At 61.4% G+C, this 16,252-nt stretch overlaps 4 protein-coding genes across 10 annotated transcripts in view; 1 reads left to right on the top strand and 3 right to left on the bottom strand.

Moving 5' to 3' along the window:
* Positions 1-2,913, top strand: part of GRIN1 (glutamate ionotropic receptor NMDA type subunit 1) — a 30,979-nt gene extending 28,066 nt beyond the window's left edge. For 5 of the 7 annotated variants that reach the window (XM_035341560.1, XM_035341558.1, XM_035341555.1 and 2 more), the window contains one exon: positions 1,701-2,913. In XM_035341560.1, the coding sequence (XP_035197451.1) occupies positions 1,701-1,769 (69 nt within the window). In that variant the 3' untranslated portion in view covers positions 1,770-2,913. The remainder of the gene's footprint in view (positions 1-1,700) is intronic. The other 2 variants (XM_035341562.1, XM_035341559.1) reach the window with 1 other exon arrangement.
* A 701-nt stretch (positions 2,914-3,614) lies between these two features.
* Positions 3,615-7,259, bottom strand: LRRC26 (leucine rich repeat containing 26). The gene is made up of 2 exons (XM_035341604.1): positions 5,470-7,259; positions 3,615-4,639 (listed from the first exon to the last, which is right to left on the bottom strand). Exons 1-2 carry the CDS (start codon positions 6,473-6,475, stop codon positions 4,380-4,382), a joined length of 1,266 nt encoding a protein of 421 aa, XP_035197495.1. The 5' UTR covers positions 6,476-7,259; the 3' UTR covers positions 3,615-4,379.
* Positions 7,260-8,495: 1,236 nt separating this feature from the next.
* RNF224 (ring finger protein 224) lies at positions 8,496-14,385 on the bottom strand. The gene is made up of 2 exons (XM_035341610.1): positions 14,276-14,385; positions 8,496-9,505 (listed from the first exon to the last, which is right to left on the bottom strand). The coding sequence occupies exon 2, from the start codon at positions 9,502-9,504 to the stop codon at positions 8,998-9,000; it is 507 nt and encodes a 168-aa protein (XP_035197501.1). The 5' UTR covers position 9,505; positions 14,276-14,385; the 3' UTR covers positions 8,496-8,997.
* Positions 14,277-16,252, bottom strand: CYSRT1 (cysteine rich tail 1). The gene is made up of 2 exons (XM_035341626.1): positions 16,124-16,252; positions 14,277-15,695 (listed from the first exon to the last, which is right to left on the bottom strand). Exon 2 carries the CDS (start codon positions 15,654-15,656, stop codon positions 15,270-15,272), a length of 387 nt encoding a protein of 128 aa, XP_035197517.1. The 5' UTR covers positions 15,657-15,695; positions 16,124-16,252; the 3' UTR covers positions 14,277-15,269.

The following is a 16,252-nucleotide window of genomic DNA, read 5'->3' as shown; positions in this document are numbered from 1 at the left end:
GGGTATTTAACAAAGGACCTTTTATTCTGCCCGTATGTGTTTTTTTTGTTGTTGTTGTTTTTTTTTTTACTTTTTTTTTCTTTTACTTTTTTCTCTGGAGCTCGTCCTTCAGCAGAGGCTGGCACCATCTCCTCTGGGTACCTGCCCAGCCTCTCCCCTCCTAGTCATCTCCTCCCCATGGGGCTCCAGCCCCATGCCGTGAGCTTTGCTGTGGCAGTCAGGATTTTGGCAAAGAGGGACGGCTGCACCCCTGTAGGAAGAGGCATGCTTTTAGTGGACCAGGAAAATGCCAGAAAAAGCTCCCCAGGGTGACAGAACAATTTGTCTGAGCAAAACCACCAGGAGATGGCCAAGGTTCTGCCACTCAGCGAAGCAATGAGGAATTTCATATAGGCTCCATTTTGGTAGTAGTTGGTCCCCTACACGAATGAGCAATCCCAAGAGGTGTTCCTTCAGCAGCAGCGTATCCCCACCACGTGAACTGCAGGAATGGGACTGTGCTGGCTCCAGCCCCTGCCAAGGTGCTGGGGACATTGTGAAGAAAAAAAACCACACAGGTGAACCCCAAGGAGCCCACACCATGCCTGGGGGGCCACCAGACCTCCCTGCACAGGCTGTAGGGCCACACAGGGCAGCCACAGTGCTAGAGCCACCAGCAGCAGTGCGAGGGCCACAGTTGCCACCAGGAAGCAGAGGATGGGTTAAATCCTGTGAAATCCTTCTAAAAATCAAGGAGTCCCTGGAGACCCAGCAAACCAGCAGCCCTCCTAGGTGCACGGCTAAGCCAATATAGAGAAGAGGGTCCATGCAGCAGCAAGAGACCCATGGAGTCCTTCTGCCCAGGTTAGGTTCCCAAAGTGATGGCAGATGCATTGGTGTCACCCATTTAGGGCTTGGAGCTAGTAGAGGGAGAGGAAGGACATATGGAAGAAGGTAGGGAGGAAATAACTGCCCAGCTATAAGCCCCTGCCTTGGAGAAAGGGCTTTTTTTAATTTTTTTTTTTTTTTTCTTATTTTCTTTTTTTTTTTTTTTTTTTTTTTTTTTTTTTCTTTTTTTTTTCTGGCTGGTTGAGGGGTTTTTCTGCTCTCCCTGCTTGCTTGCTGGTGGGACCGCTGCTGGGGAGGTCTTTCCTGGGGGTGTTGGCCGGGCCCCCACTGCGAGGAGCGCAGAACCCCAGATCCAGGCCACGTCTCCAGCACAGGCTGCATTCTCACATTAGCAAGTGATGCTACAGCTAGTCACAAATCACCCACACGGCACGGCTCCTCACTTGCACAGAAGGATAGTGAGAGCAGGAGCACTCGAGCAAGGAGGTGCAACACCCTGGCCTCAAAGCACAGCTTGAGCTGGCACCAGCCAGACCCTCCAACCACAGGTGTGGCTGTGGGCTAGGCTGGGGGGTCACAGCTTTCTCCTGTAGCTGTCCCCACATAGGGACAGGATGGCTCCACAGGCGACACGGCCACCGTGCGCTGCGCCCTGCTCCTGGGTGTCCTTCCCATAGGCAGCAGCGTGCTTGGAGAGTGTCTGCAAAGACCTCTGCACAAGCCCACACTGGGCAGGGGGCAGCAGGTCTGAGGCCATTGCATCTGGCCCAGAGACATCCCGTAGGGACACAGGGGGTGCAAGGAGGCGCGGGGGCAAGTGTCGTGACTGCCTAACACTTCTCTCTCCTTGTCTGTGTATTTGTGTGTTACAGCAATACCATCCCACCGACATCACTGGCCAGCTCAACCTCTCCGATCCCTCCGTCAGCACTGTGGTGTGACCTGCTCCCTGGGGGCCATCAGCCCTTGCCCGACACAGTGGAAAGGCACAGCCAGGACTGCCAGTCAAGGGACACTGATGGGTTCTTCTGGGTGAGACGGGAGGAAAGCATCCTTCATCCATACACAGTGACTTCATTGTATATCTCCCTCCCTCCCTAGGCCCGCTGCCATACTCACGCCCCAAAATGCACGGCGGAACCAGGACAGGGTTTGGACTTCACTGTACAGAGATAATCGCTTCCAGCCAGTGCTGTTGTTGATCAGTATTGCCACTGGCCAGCTACGTGCAAGGGGAAAGGACTTTGAAGGCACGTGGTGCCTGCTCTCCCACAGTAGCAGGGAAGAGCTGGTGCCAAAATGCAAACCCATGCTCCACCTCGCAGGCTCCATGTTCTCCGCACATGCGTGGCTCTCGGAGCACCTGGAGCTGTGCTGGTGGAGCAGCCTGTGTAGTTCGGCAGCCCAGGGACATACTTCTGCCATGCCATGCTTCACCACCACCACAGCAGGGCTGGGAGACATGCACTCTGCTCCTGACCAAGGGATGAGCTCCTCAGTCCTTCCCTCCATCAGCCCCTGCTCAAAGCCTATGGTCCAACTGGGTGCTCTGGAGCTCACAGCATGCTGTCAGACAAGATCCTGGCTCCCCACATCTCTTCACACCAGCCAACCCCACGGCCTGGCCACAGCCAGCACGTAGCTCCCACACTGCAGCCATCCTGGCCAGGAGACACAGCCAAACAGGTCCTGGCTCAGGAGGAGGCGACCAAACAAGACTACCTGGAGCCCTCCTGCCGTGGGCACCATGCCCATGTGCCAAGCCCCCAGGCTCCCTCCAGGCAGGCACCACGAGTGGCTGTGGACACCCCAGAGCTGGGGAGCAGAAATCCTGCCTGTGATTTGGTACCAAGCCCCAGTGTCGAGAACCGTCTTCTCCTTGCCCCAGCCAAGCAGATGGGACAGACGGGGCCAGCAGGATTTTCGGAGGGCAGCTGGGGTCTGTGAGCATCGTCCCACTGGCTGCAGTGGTTCCATAAAGTTCGTCTTGCTCCAGCTGAGAAATCGAGTCCATTCGACTTTATACGTCAGTGTAACATTAATACCAAGTTTTTGCAAGAGCTCAGTAAAGTCTAGACCAGATCATGGGCTGGTTTTATTGCCTCTGTCTGTCTCTGCCTGCCGGTGGAGCTGGCTGGGAGCCCTGCTCTGAATCAGGGCCTCACCCAGCGCTGCTGCAGGGTGCACGAGCAGAAAAGGTGGAGAGATGGGGAGGGACGGAGTGGGGGGGACAGGAGCTGCAGGGAGGACTGGGAGGAACGGGACGTTGCTATTCATGGCTGGTCAGCATGGGGCCAGACCTGGGCTGAAACCACCCAAAAGCCAGCCCCTTGCAGGCTGGTTCGCACCCTCTGTCCAGAGGAAAACTGGGGTGAGGCCGCTGAGGACGTTTCCCTGGCCACCCCTGCGTGGTGGCAGCAGCCTTCTCCTCGCTGTGCCACCGGCTCCTGCAGGACCCCCCCTGCTCCCACATGCTCTGTGTGTGGACGAGCAGAGCGATGGGCACAGCAGCACCCCCAGTGCCCGTCCCCATCCCCTCCAAGGCTTTTCCTCTGTGATGCCCTGTCTGTAGCCACAATGGCTTCTTCAGCTTTGAGCCCCAGGGCAGGACAACTGTCTCCCTGGGAGGAGCAAGCAGGGGCAGCATGGCTCAGGGGATGATAGAAGATGACAGGCAAGGCCCTGGCTCCACATGGGAAGCCCAGGCCTTCCTGAGTAGGCCCACATGCACAATGGGCTGTTCTCTGTCTTGGAAATAAAGATGAGAGCAAGTCACAACAGAGGTGACATTTGATTTATTCTCTACAGGATTTGTTTAACCTCCACTGAGAGCCTGCCAACAGACACATTGACCACATTCCTGGCCTGTGCCACAGCTCTTGCACAGGCAGGAGATCATTTCTATGCCACAGGAGCTAACAGGAGGAGGTTGACACCCATGGCCATCTCATTATGGCTATTATTGCCTTGCGGTGGGTAGGAACTTGTGCCAGAAGGGACTCTTTCTCCTCCTTGGGGGTTGGCCCCTTCACCCCAGCTTGTATTTTCCTTTGCTGCATGGAAGCTCTGGAGTTCCCTCAAGGCACCCAGAGATCCTCAAGTGCACAAGCAGACCTGTGGAGAGCTTTGGGACACAACAAAAGGCCTTCTGGAGACACAGAAAAAGGCACAGAGAGGCTTTGGGGCACCAGAAGGCACCCAGAGACTCATGGGGTTCACCAAAAGGCACAGGGAGGTGAACGGTGCACCCTGAAATGCACACAAGAGCCCTGGGGAGCAAAGGGGCAGGAGGGGGTGAGCCAAAGGAAAAGGATCAGCATCCCCTGGGAAGGGGCTGTGCAGGTCTGGGGGCAGCCTGAGGGAGCCTCCTGAGACAGGGAGCAGCGCTGCAGAGGGGCTGAGCTGGAGGCAGTGGGGCAGAGCTCGGGGATTCCTCAGGGCCTCAGGGAGGAGCAGGAGCACTCTGCAGGAGCAGAGCATCCACTCACTGCTCTGCAGGGAAACCTTCACAACAGCTGGGTGCAGGCAGTGCCCTGGGCTGGTGGTCCTGCTCAGAGCCCCCTGCAAAGGAGGGGTCTCCTACAGAAGTGGGGTTCCTTGCGCAGGTGCTGGTAAATGACCACGACGCAGCCCATCAGGGTGCAGAAGATGATGCTGGCCAGGAAGGAGGACAGCCCAAGGAGCAGGAAGGTGGCGTAGTGCTGGGCAGACAGTGGAGTTGCCTGGCACGGCCAGAAGGACTCGTTCCTGAAGGCCAGGATCGGATACATGTTCAGCTGCTCCGGGAACATGCACTGGAGCAAACTTTCCTCTGGAAGAGAAAAGCAGTGGTGGTGGGCACAGGGGGCAGCTGGGTGCCAGGGACAGGAGGGACAGCAGGTCTGTGTGGGACAGAGGGGGCCAGGGCAGGAGGACAGGGACTGTGGGGCCCATGTTGGCCGAGATAGCCCAGGGCAGGGCACAAAGGGCACAGTGAAGGTCCAGCACTCGTGTATGTCCTGTGCCTTGGGAAGTGGAATGGGACAGGGAGGTGGGCAGGACACAATGGGGCAGCACAGGAAGGGGCAGGCAAGGCAGTGGGGCTGGCTCCCTGAGGACAGGCGTGGGCAGTAGTGCGCAGCCAGCCTGGAGATGCCACAGAAAGCCCCCCCCTCTCCTCCCCCCAGTGCAGGCAAGAGGCACAGGAGTGGGTGGCAGCAGAGGGAGAGACCCCCCTGGCTTCTCACCAAGGCTCACAGAGGAAGAAATGCAGGATCATGCCCATTCTCCTGATGGCAGTAGGGAAGGGGCTGGAGGAACTGAGTCCTGGCCAAGTCAGGGGTGATACCCACCCCACAGGTGCCTGTTGCCCATCACCCCTTGCCCTCCCTGTGGCAGGACTGGTGCCACTGCTGCAGACAGCGCTGGGTGCCATTACCCAACCTGCCTCTGCAGGAAATCCCTGCTGGTGACCAGGGACCAGCCACCAGCCACTGGAGGATGGCACCAGGGACCAGACCCAGGGACAAATCCACGCAAGTGGGACTGGCTTCTGGGAAACCTTGCTGCACCCACAGGGTCCTCATCCCCACAGACCCATGGTCTGGTAGCTGATGGGGATGACGAGCAAGGATGGAGAAGGTGCAGGCTCGGGGCACTCACCTGGCACTTTGTCCCTGTTGTGACCAAGCCAGCGCCAGAGGGGCAGGATGCTGCAGGAGCACACCCAGGGGTTCCCATGCAGGAAGAGCTCTTGGAGCTGGGGCAAGGCACTCAGCACCCCGGCCCCTAGCTCCTCCAGCTTGTTGTTGCCCAGGTTGAGTGTGGCCAGGCTGCCGAGGGGCAGGAAGCTTTCAGGGTTCAGCATGGCCAGGTAGTTGTTGCTGAGATCCAGTTCCTGCAGCGCCCCGAGCCCCACCAGTGCCTGCCTGTGGATCATCCCCAGGTGGTTATGGGGCAGGCTGAGCCGCAGCAGCGCAGGCAGGGAGGGGAAGGCGCGTGCCCTGAGCACGGCGATGAAGTTGTAGCCGAGCCAGAGGGTGCTGGCGTTGGTGGGCAGACGTGGCGGCACCTCATGCAGGGCACGCTGGCGGCAGTCCACGTCCCTTGCCCAGCAGCGGCAGGCAGGGGGGCACGCAGGTGCGGACAGTGGGCATAGGAAGAGCAGGAGGGTCAGCACGGTGCTGGGGCCCCTCCACACGCCCATGGCTGCCCACCCACGCAGAGAGGGCTCCCTGGCCCCCAGCATCAGGGCTCCCCTGGGGGCAGAGTGCCCAGCACCCCTCACCTTGCCCAGCCACTTGTCCCTGCCCGGCACCCTTGGGTGCGGTGAACGGGTGGACACGCACGGCTCCCGGTAGCTCTGTGCATTCCCCACCGTGTGCTGTGCGGGGTGGAGCTGCACTTTTCTTAGGAAATATTTTTGCAGTGATGCCTGCCCTGGCAAGGTGTGGCTGTGCCCTCGTCCCTCCCCCTGCCAGGCGTCACTCCAGCCAGGTAAGCAGCCAGCTCTGTCCAGCCTGTAATTAACTGCTTGTGGGCACCGCAGCCTGGGGAGGTGGAAAAAAACAAACACCTCCTGGCCTCCATCCTCCCCATGGGGCAACCCGCTATGCACAGAGGATCCAGGGCCACGTAGCTGGCTGGAATGGGACGAAGCTTCAGTCATGCCATTGGCAGGTCTAATGCTGTCCCTGCCGTGCCCAGAAGTCCTTGGTGGAGAGCCCTTGGCCAGGCTCTGTTTGCCCCTGGCTGCAGACCACAAGTGAGAAGGGCTGGGATGTGACCCCCACCCGAGAAGGCATGAGGAAGGTGACTGTGCCAGGCTGCTGCCACCCAAAACTTGCTCGCCCTGGCTTTGGCATGGCAGTGCTGGCACTGGAGGGCTCAAAGTCTGCCTCCGCCCTGTTTACACCTGCTCCTGTTTGAAAGCCCCGCAGCAGGAGCTGCAGAGGGGAGGTGCCAGGTCCCAGCACCCCTTTCCCTGTCAGAGCTCCAGGGGACCCCAGGGGACCAGAGGACCTCATCCCACCCTGCCCAGTGATGGAAAAGGGATGCTCTTGTGGCTCCTTTGCCATTTGGGACTTGAGTCACCCCTGCCCCATGGCAAAGAGGCTGAGAGGCTGCAAAGCAGCGTGTGCCTGTGTCCCCAGCCAGATCCCGGATGTTGCCAGACCCAGGAGCAGGCAGACCGGTTTATTAATAGCCTCCAGAGGAGCTTTGGCTTGTTTATCTACCCTGCGGCAAACTCAGTTTGCTGCATTAATCCCCATCTGGAAATAATTCAGAGGAATCCTCCAGCCCAGCCCAGCCCCACAGGGCTGCGCAGCTCCAGCTCACCCACAGCACCCCAGGCTGTGTGGGGACACAAATTTTCAGGGTCCCAGTGCACTCAGAAGTACATTGCCCACTGACATTTTTGGAGTGCAAAAATCACCAAGGAAAAAAAAAAATGTTGTGAAAAGAAAAAAAAAAAAAAAAAAGGTCATTTACAGATTTTGTGCTCAGAGAGCCCAGGGGGCTGTGAAGCATCCCAGCACCCTTCTCTCACTGTCACCCTGCTGCACACCCACTGGCACATGGCTGGGGGGGGGGAGTCCTGCACCCCAGCAGACCCAGTGTCCCCACTACTGTCCCTTCTCTCTCCGCACGAAGTTCTCTGCAGGGTACCAGGGTCCTGGCATCCCCAGCAGCTTGGCCCTTTGAGGGCCTGTCACTGCCCTCTTCTCTGGGCAAGGGACACAGCACCTGCAGGTCCCTGTCCCCATGCACCATTCCCCGTGGCGATGCCTCCCCCGGATGAGATTTTGGGCTCCACAGCCCAGCACAGCTCCAGGGCCAGCACCAGCCCTGAGCATCCCCTGCCCTAGCGAGGGCTTCCAGAGCAGTCCCCATGGCATGGGCAGGGGGAGGGAATCGGGGTGCCCAGCCAGTGTGCCGAGACTATTCCCAAAATGCAAAGGCAGAAAAACTCTAGAGCCCAGCCCAGGACAGCTTTTATCACATCCTTGAAGATTTTAAGTTATTGCATTTTTCCATGTAATTAAAGATTCGAGGCTGGCAGGTGCTGGCACCATGGCAGGAAGGAGTCCCCAAAGCACACCACAACTCCGGCCAGCCCCCTGGGCACCCCTGCCTCTGCCCTGGGGCATCCCTGGAGCCTGCTCTGCCTGGACACAGCTCAGGGCTCTGACTTCTTTTATGGCAGGTGACACCAAGTGGCAGAACTGTGAACGGGCGCTGTGCACAGCGTGGGCACTGTGGACGGCAAGGGGACAGCTGAGCACCAGGACACAGGGGCATGAAATCACTGCGGTGCCTGGTATGGGGATGCTGTAAGAGCTCATGAATTGCATGGAAAAAGGAAGCAGAAACTGGCCTCTGAGGAAGGATGGCCTCTGCAACCCCTCCCCTCCCAACCCAAGAGCTGTATTAACATCACCCTCGTGCACCCCTGCCCCCTCCCCCTCCCCATTTTGCCTCTGCTAACCCCATACAGTGCTGGAGCAAAACAGCTGGAGGCCAGATCAGTTCAAAGAGCTGGAGCCATGAGCTGTGGTCCCCAGTGACCCTCTCATCCTCAGTTTTAACTATTCACCTGCCCCACAAAGCCCAAATTTCTCATGTAAATGGCAAGTAGAGCAAACACTTAAAGAAAAACAATTGGACGAAGCAGGTCACTTCTAGCATGAGGCTGACTAACAAATACAACCAACAGGTGCAGCACAGAAGGTGTTTAATAGATGTGTTGGATACTCCCCCGAGCATCTCTGCAATGCTGCACTGTGCCAGGCTCCTTCACCCCCTGCCTTGGTGAAGGTGCCCCCATCACATATCTGCATGCACAGGAAAAGCCAGGCACCAGCAAGCCCTGGGCCAGGCACCAGGAGACAACCGTGATGGTTGGACCAGGTTTTGGAGTTGTCAGGATGAAGGGTGGAAATATCCTCATCCCCTCCTATTGCACCCTAAATCCCAGCAGGATAGAGAGCAAACCCCAAGAAAGCTGAATCCCTTCCTAGGCTACGGGGACAGCCCCAGTACTACCATCCACACATGGGCCTGGGGCACGGCATGGGGTCCCCAAATCGTGAGACCCTGGGAGCTCAGCGTGTGATGCAGAATGCCATGGCTGGCTCCACTGAGCTGCACCAAGCCTGCCCACATGCTGCTGTCCCCTTGTCCCCCAACTCAGCTCTCTAAATCAGCCGTCACCCCGCAGCAGATGCATGGCCGGCAGCAGCCGTGGCGTGGGAAGGGGGCCTGGGGCACCACGTCTTGGCACAGCCCCGACGGCTGCTGTGTGACCGCCGGCTCCTTGCACGAGCCCTTGGTGGCCATGTCTGGCAGGGACGATCCAGCCACCCGGAGCTGCTCCTTGTCAGCCTTGACGGCGAGGAAGGTGGCCAGGTCGAGGTCGAGCATGGTGACGCCGCCACGCGGCGTGGGCGTGTTTTGGCGGCACTGCGGGCAGGGGATCCAGCGCTGCTCGTTGGCGACGGCGTCCAGGCGCTTGAGGCAGGTCTGGCAGAAGGTATGGCCGCAGTACAGCCGGCGCGGCAGCCGGCCACACAGGTCGTAGGAGGAGTAGCAGATGATGCACTCAACCCTCTGGCTGCCCCGGCTCGGTGTGCGTGAGTGCGCCTCAATGTGTGGCCCCGTGTCCTCGGCCCGGGGGCTGCCACCAGCCTGGGACATGCTGGGAGGGGAGGGGAGGGTGGGAGGAGATGTCAGCCCCATGGCTGGGGCAGGGAGCAGGGTGTGGGGTGCCACCTCCACGTGCAGACAAAGTTCAAGGGAGGGCACACAGTGGGGGCAGCTGCAGGTTGCTGGAGGTATCAGGGTTCCTGCCCAACGTCCCTGCCTGCCCCGTGGCCAGCCCTGCCCCTCTGGGGCTAACCCCATCCATGGGGATGCGTTATCCCAGCACCACCCTACATGGCTCTGCTGAATGCCCCTTCCCTCCCACAGGGGCTGAGGGCAGCCAGGCTTTATCTGCCTGCCCAGGGCTGCGGGGACTCTGGACCAGTGGGCACCATGGGGTGGGAAGAAGGTGGGAGCAGCAACCTGAGGACCAGGCCATGCCATAACCCTGCTTCATGCCAGCCTTGGGCACGAGCCCATGGTTGTCAGCAGCAGGGGGCAGGCATGCAGGCTGGTGGGGAGGGGTCCAGCATCATCTCAGGGTACCCTCCAGCACATCTGCAACCCTCTCCAAGGGGCCACCAGGACCCCACACCTTCCCCACTGGTGACCTTGAGCATTTTGGTTGGTGTGGGCACCCACTTCTCCCTCCAACCCTGTTCCCCATCCCTACCTGGGGTGCTGTCCTCCCCAGGACCTCAGGGGAGGTGGCAGAGGGGCTGCAGCATCCCGAGGGGCTGTGGCAGTCCTGGGAGCAGCTTCAGGGTCCCAGGCAGCTCCCTGCCAGGTCCCAGCAGCTGCAGGTGGCTGTGCGGTGGGAAGGGGCTCACCTTTCAGGGGCAGGCATGCTATCAGATCCGCTGGTGGGAAGCCAAGCCTGGGAGATTGAGTTACAAGTGCCTGGATAACAAAGACCTCCGAAACTGAAGCCCTGCCTCCCTCCCTGGGAGCATTCATTAGCCACCAGCTCTGCCTCATTAGCAGAAGGCTCTGTCCCTGTGAGGTCGGGCGTCACCATGTGTGGACATCAGCTGTGCCTGGGCAGCAGCGGCAGAGACCTCCCTGTCCTCGGCTACCACATTTGGGCACATGTTGGCCGGCGGAAGCCCGACTGCTCCGCAGACTCCCTGGGACATGCACAGCCAGCACATCCCCAGGTGGCCCGGGCTGCAGGGACGGCTGTGACTCACGGGTGAGGACACAGAAAGGGTTCACGCTTGGGGAAGCTGGGGCTGGCAGGGGGGCACCCAGGCTGCAGCCTGCTGCGTGGCTCCGAGGGGGCAGCTCCCACGCATGGGGTGGTGCAGGGGGACGGGGACCCTCTTCTGTGCCTGGGGGTGACAGCAGCGAGAGGAAACCCAGCTGGGCTGTGAGGACGGCTGGAGCTGGGAGAGGTGGGGGAAGGAGTGGGGCACCCGAGCAGTCCTCGACCTCCAGTGCCTTGCAGACGGTGGGGACAGGGTTGAAGACAGCACAGCACAGCACAGCTCTTTGCTGGTGGCAGCAGCTCAGAGGGGCTTGGTGCCTGCAGGCTGACCGGGAGCAGGGTGACACTGTGGCTCAGCTTCTCCGAGAAAGCCACCAAATCCACGTCCATGCCCTGTTCCTGCTCTTCCTCCTGAGGCTGCAGGATCTGGTATTGGGGTCCTCGGCTCTGCTGGGGACGATGCTCGTCACCAGGTAATGCTGGGGAGATCCCGGCATCCCCCCGCCCCCCGGTGACACCCGCAAGGTCTGTGCTGATGCATGACCCAGGGGTGGCGGCAGGGCAGTCCCCGCGGCACCTGCCCCTGCACGACCCGGAGCCATCAGCGATGTCACCGCCCCAGCAGGGGGGGGACGAAGACAGGATCCTGGAGGAGAAATGCCCGGGCCGGAGCGCGCAGCACTTCTGCCTGCGAGCAGGAGAGGGCAGCAGGCAGCAGCGCAGGCAGGAGCAGGGTGCCACGCTGTCCCCACGCTGTCCCCACGCTGTCCCCACGCTGCTGGGGCTCTTGGCAGAAAGAGATGGGGGTCTGGGGCCGGACACCGAGTGCCTCACTGGGACTCTGCAGAAAAGCTCAACCCTGACCCTGTGCAGGGCAGCAGAGCTGGCAGCACAGCAGCTTCAGGCTCTCTGTCTTGACATGCTCCATCACAGGTGTCCCCAGCAGCACCCAGCAGGTGGGACCCCACTGCCAGGGACCTGGGGCAGGACATGGGGTGGCACAAGGAACCAAGGGGACCCTGCAGGCTGGCAGCATCTGTCCCCATGCGTGCTGGGGCAGGGCTAGGCACACAGATGGCACTGTGGGTTTCATCTGAGTCCTGTGTGTCCAGGGATGTCCACGCATCTGGATGCCTTTGGATGTCCCACATGTCCCAGAGCTGGCAATATGTCACTCTCCTGTCCAAAGCACCATCATGGCCCAGCTCACTGGCCATGCAGTAATGTGTGCAACCCAACAGGCATAATTTGGGTCGTATGAAGTTAGACCCAAAACCACTACACACATGTGGGGGTGGGCTTGGCTCTGTGCACACCCGGGGTACCCATGGCACTGCCTGGTGAGGAGGGATAGGAAGGGGCAGGGAGCCATGAACCTGGCACAGGAACCTCCTGATGTTCCCCAGGGAGAGAGGTGCAGGGTCCTTCCCCCCGGGGAGGAACAGCCCCGGCACCAGGACGTGCTGGGGGCACCCAGCTGGAAGCAGCCTGCCCAGAAGGGCCCTGCTGGGCACCAAGCTGGCCGTGAGGCAGCAACCGGCCCTCCCTCAGGGCAAAGAAGGCAGGGAATGGTGCCCTGGGCTGCATTAGGGAAAATAATACCAGCAGGTGGGGGGAGGTGATCCTTCCCCTCTTTCAGCACTGCGGAGGCCACCCCCTGAGGGCTGCGTCCCGCTCAGGACTCCCCAGAACAAGAGACCACGAGCAAGTCCCCCGAAGGCCACGGAGTCAAGCAAAGGCTTGGAGCCCCTCTGCTGTGAGGAGAGGCTGAGAGAGCTGGGACTGCTCAGCCTGGGGAAGGGGGGGCTCCAGGGAGATCTCATCAGTGCCTAGAAATGCTTGGAGGGAGGCCACTCTCATCAGTGGTGCCCAGTGCCAGGACAAGAGGCAATGGGCACGACCTGGACCACAGGAGGCTCCCTCTGAACAACAGGCAGCCCTTCTGTGCTGTGCAGGTGGCAGGGCACTGGCACAGGCTGCCCAGAGAGGTTGTGGAGTCCCCTCCTTGGAGATCTTCAGGAGCCTCCTGCTGGGCACCCTGCTCTGGGAGGTCCTGCTGGGGCAGGGCTTGGACCAGCGGGACCCAGAGGTGCCTCCAGCCTCAGCCGTGCTGTGACTCTGAAACTGGGACACATAGGACAGCTTGGGGTGGGGGAAGCCCTTGGGTGGCATGGGCACAGTGAGTAGCATTGCTGCCTGAAACCAGCTTGGCTCCACCTGCCCTGCAGAAACAGGCAAATCTGGACATAGGGAAGGTATAGCTGCAATCAGCAACAACAAGAGGGTGGGAAAAGTGTTTTGCTGTTCCCAGGGCTTGGCTACAACCCTGGGACCTACAGGAACCTTTGGTACAGCGGGGCAGGGAGAGGCACCATAAGGAGAGTGCAAAGGTCTGGTCCCAATGAGCCAGCGCTGTGCATCACCACCGACACCCCACCCGCAGGAGACAGCAGCCACCCAGCACCGCCCTGCACACAGCTCAGCACCCCGCGGACATGGGCAGTGCCCGCGGGACCCTGCACGAGCATCACCCAGAGCCCCACATGTCCCTGCTGGAGTCTGCCCCCCCTGTGCTCTGCCTGTCCCCCCTGTTCCCCGCCAGCCTTGCCGCTGCCTCCGGTTTAATCATTGCCCGGGGGCTGGCAAGGAGCGCTGTTTGCTGCCATCCCAAGGTTATGCGGAGCGAAGGGCGGTGGTGACACCGGGTGCTGCCGGCGGGTGCAGTTGCCCTGCCCAGCACATCCCCACATCACACCCACAGGCACCAGTTTCAGCCAGGGCCATGTGCCACCGCCTTGCCACCGTGTCCCCACCCAGCCCGCGCTGAGGGTGGGCTCTGAAGTGGGGAAGGGCTGGCATCTGGGACGGGGAGCCCACAAAAGCAAACACGGGGTGAATCAGCTTGTCTCTGCATCAGCACTGACAGCGTTCCAGGCAGGGCGGACAAGAGAGCTCCTTGTGCAGGACAGGCTGCGTGGGGCTGCATCCCTGCCAGCGTCCCCCTGCCAGAGGCAACCCCCCCACCCCTGCCAGCTGTCAGCACAGGACCTGGGCCAGGTGGAGGAGCCGAACTCCTGCACCTCTGCCAAGCCTCTGCCTCCCTGGACCAGAAGGTCTCAGGGGCTGTGGGAACCCCAAGGGGTGGTGGAAACCCCAAGGGCTGGGTGGGCTCCTGGTGCTGGTGGGTTCCCAGTGCCGGTGGGATCCCCAGGGGTCACAGGCAGCCCAGGCAGTGCCACGAAGCCCTCCCAGCACCCACATGCCCCAGGCAGGAACCCACCCCTTCCCCAGCACCCCGCAAACCAGGCGCTCTCCTTCCAAAGGACAGGAGGGACAGCATCCAGCTTGGCAGGGTCAGGCCAAGCCCTAGCCCGCAGCCCCAGGCTGGCAGCACTGTGCCATACTGGGCGAGGGGTTGCTGGAGGGCGCTGGCAGCAGCAAGATGGGGAGCTCGAGGCTCTTGCTGCTGCTGCAGTCAGCAGTGAAGGAGTTAAACCCAGTTTAGGGGAAGAGAGTGCCCGCTGCCCCCCACAGCACAATACAATGCACAGCTCTGCTGGAGAGGCAAGAAGTAACTCAGGAATCCCGGAAAAGCCGGGCCAGAGGGAAGAGGCGTACCTTGGCAGGGCAGAAGAGGGCAGTAACTTTATTTGTGGCACACTGAAGTCATCTGCTCACACCCGCGCTCTTTCCAAGCCCCTGCAGATGAGGCCGTTCCTGCAGCCGCCTTGGTTGCTTACGCAGCTGCCGCTTGGCAGCGCGACGGCCAGGGGACACCAGCACAACGGCTGGCTTGTTCAAGCCCAGTTGCCGCAGCCCCAGCCCAAAACCAGAGTCCAGAACCACCCCAGCTCACTGCAAAGAGGCCAGCAGGCTCCAGGCTCACTTTTCTCAGTGCCTGGGGGTTGCAGGAGGCTGAGGAAGGGGCTCAGCATTGGGCACTTCCATGATACAGGGGGACCTGCACAGCCTGACCGCGGGGAAGGCACAGGACTGGGAGGGGGTCCTGGCATCCTGACAGCAGGCCCCCAAACACCATGCCGTCAGGTGCTGCCCTGGAGTGCTGCCTGGCACCCTGCCACGCTTTGTCTGTCTGTCCTTCCTGTCTCCTTCCCTCCGTCTGGCGGGCAGCGTGGCAAGGAGGAGCGGCACCCACCCAGAGCTCGGCGCAGGGTGTGCAGCAGCCTCGTGACACTGCATGGGGGCACTGCTCGAGGAGGGGAGGGGTCCCTGTCCCAGCCGGGGATGTGTCCCTGACCCTTCTCCACGGGTTTCTCAGCAAGGGTGGACAGGCCAGCTCAGCGTGCAGGATCGCAGGCTGCTCCAGTCCCAACGTAGGCACTCCTCGGAGGCACCTGTGTCGGCACACGTCATCCCCAGGTTCCCTGGGCCTCCGTGGGGTGGGGGGGTCCCGTCCTTCTCCCCCACACCCCACTCTGGGCTCCGAGGAGCCAGCAGGCGCCCATCACCGGTGTAGCTGGCGGCAGAGCTCATGGGTGAAAACCAGAGGTGAGTCCAGCCGGTGCCACCTCCCAGCTGCCAGAGCAAGTGATGGGGCAGCTCCCCGGGGTGCCTGGGCTGGGCGCCCCCCCAGCACGTCCTGCACGTCCCCTTAGGAGATGACACAGCAACACTTTCTGCAGCAGGGGTAGCACTTGCAGCAGCAGTTCCCCCCACCAGTCTCGTGGCCTTTGGGTGGCTTGTCCAGGGTGACGGTGTAGAAGGAGTCGGGTGAATCCCCATTGGGCATCTTCATGCTAGCATAGGGGTTGTAGGGCCGGGACCACGACTTCCCTGTGGAAATGGTCTGGTTGTCGCAGCTGCCGGCACGGTCTGCCTGCTCCTCTGCGCTGTACACGGGCACGACGGCAGGGTTGGCGATCACAGTGGGTGAAGCAGGCTCTTCCTTCAGGTAGTGAGTGATGAAACTCTGCTGGAACTGGGACCGCGGGATGTTCACGCTGGCGTAGGGGTTCTCCAGGGTGACACCGCGATCCATGTCCCTGTCCCTGCTGGCTGGCAGCGCTCTCCCCACCTCCTGCGAGAGATGGACCCCATGAAGCTAAGGCATGGGGGGACCGTGGGGTGGCCCCACTAGTTTTGGGAGCAGAGCTGTGCTCACCCCTCCCTGGCAGCCCCACAGGACCCAACAAGCCACCCGTATGTGTGGCCCTGCAAGCAGGGGCAGCAGAGCCGGGCAGGGGCCGGGAACAGGCAGGGTGCCGGGGCTGTGGGTAGCAGGAGCTTCTGGGGCAAGCAAGTCTGGGAGGAAGGGGGGCACCGGAGGGAGGGGAGAGGGGAAAGGGCGGGAGGCGTGGGGGGGCGGGGGGGGCAGTGAGGGGACAGGAGGGGGCGAGAACCGGGGTGGGGGGACTGGGGCAGGAGACGAGGGGGCACAGCGGGGCGCGGGGACGGGGAGGGAGCGGCGGGCAGGGGCAGGGGCTGCGGGGGGCTCCCGGCACTCACCGAGCCGCGCGGCTCCGGCCGGCTGCGGGGCGGCTCTGCCCCGGCTGCGCTTCCTCCTGCGGCCGCGGGGCACGGCTCGGCTCGGCTCGGCACGGCCCGCCCCGGCCCGCCCCGCCCGGCCCCGGGCAG

Source organism: Oxyura jamaicensis, chromosome 17 (genome assembly GCF_011077185.1).
Source record: "Oxyura jamaicensis isolate SHBP4307 breed ruddy duck chromosome 17, BPBGC_Ojam_1.0, whole genome shotgun sequence".
NCBI classification, from domain to species: Eukaryota; Metazoa; Chordata; class Aves; order Anseriformes; family Anatidae; genus Oxyura; species Oxyura jamaicensis.
The sequence above is the reverse complement of the archived record's forward strand: the minus strand, read 5'-3'. Positions and strand labels throughout refer to the sequence as shown.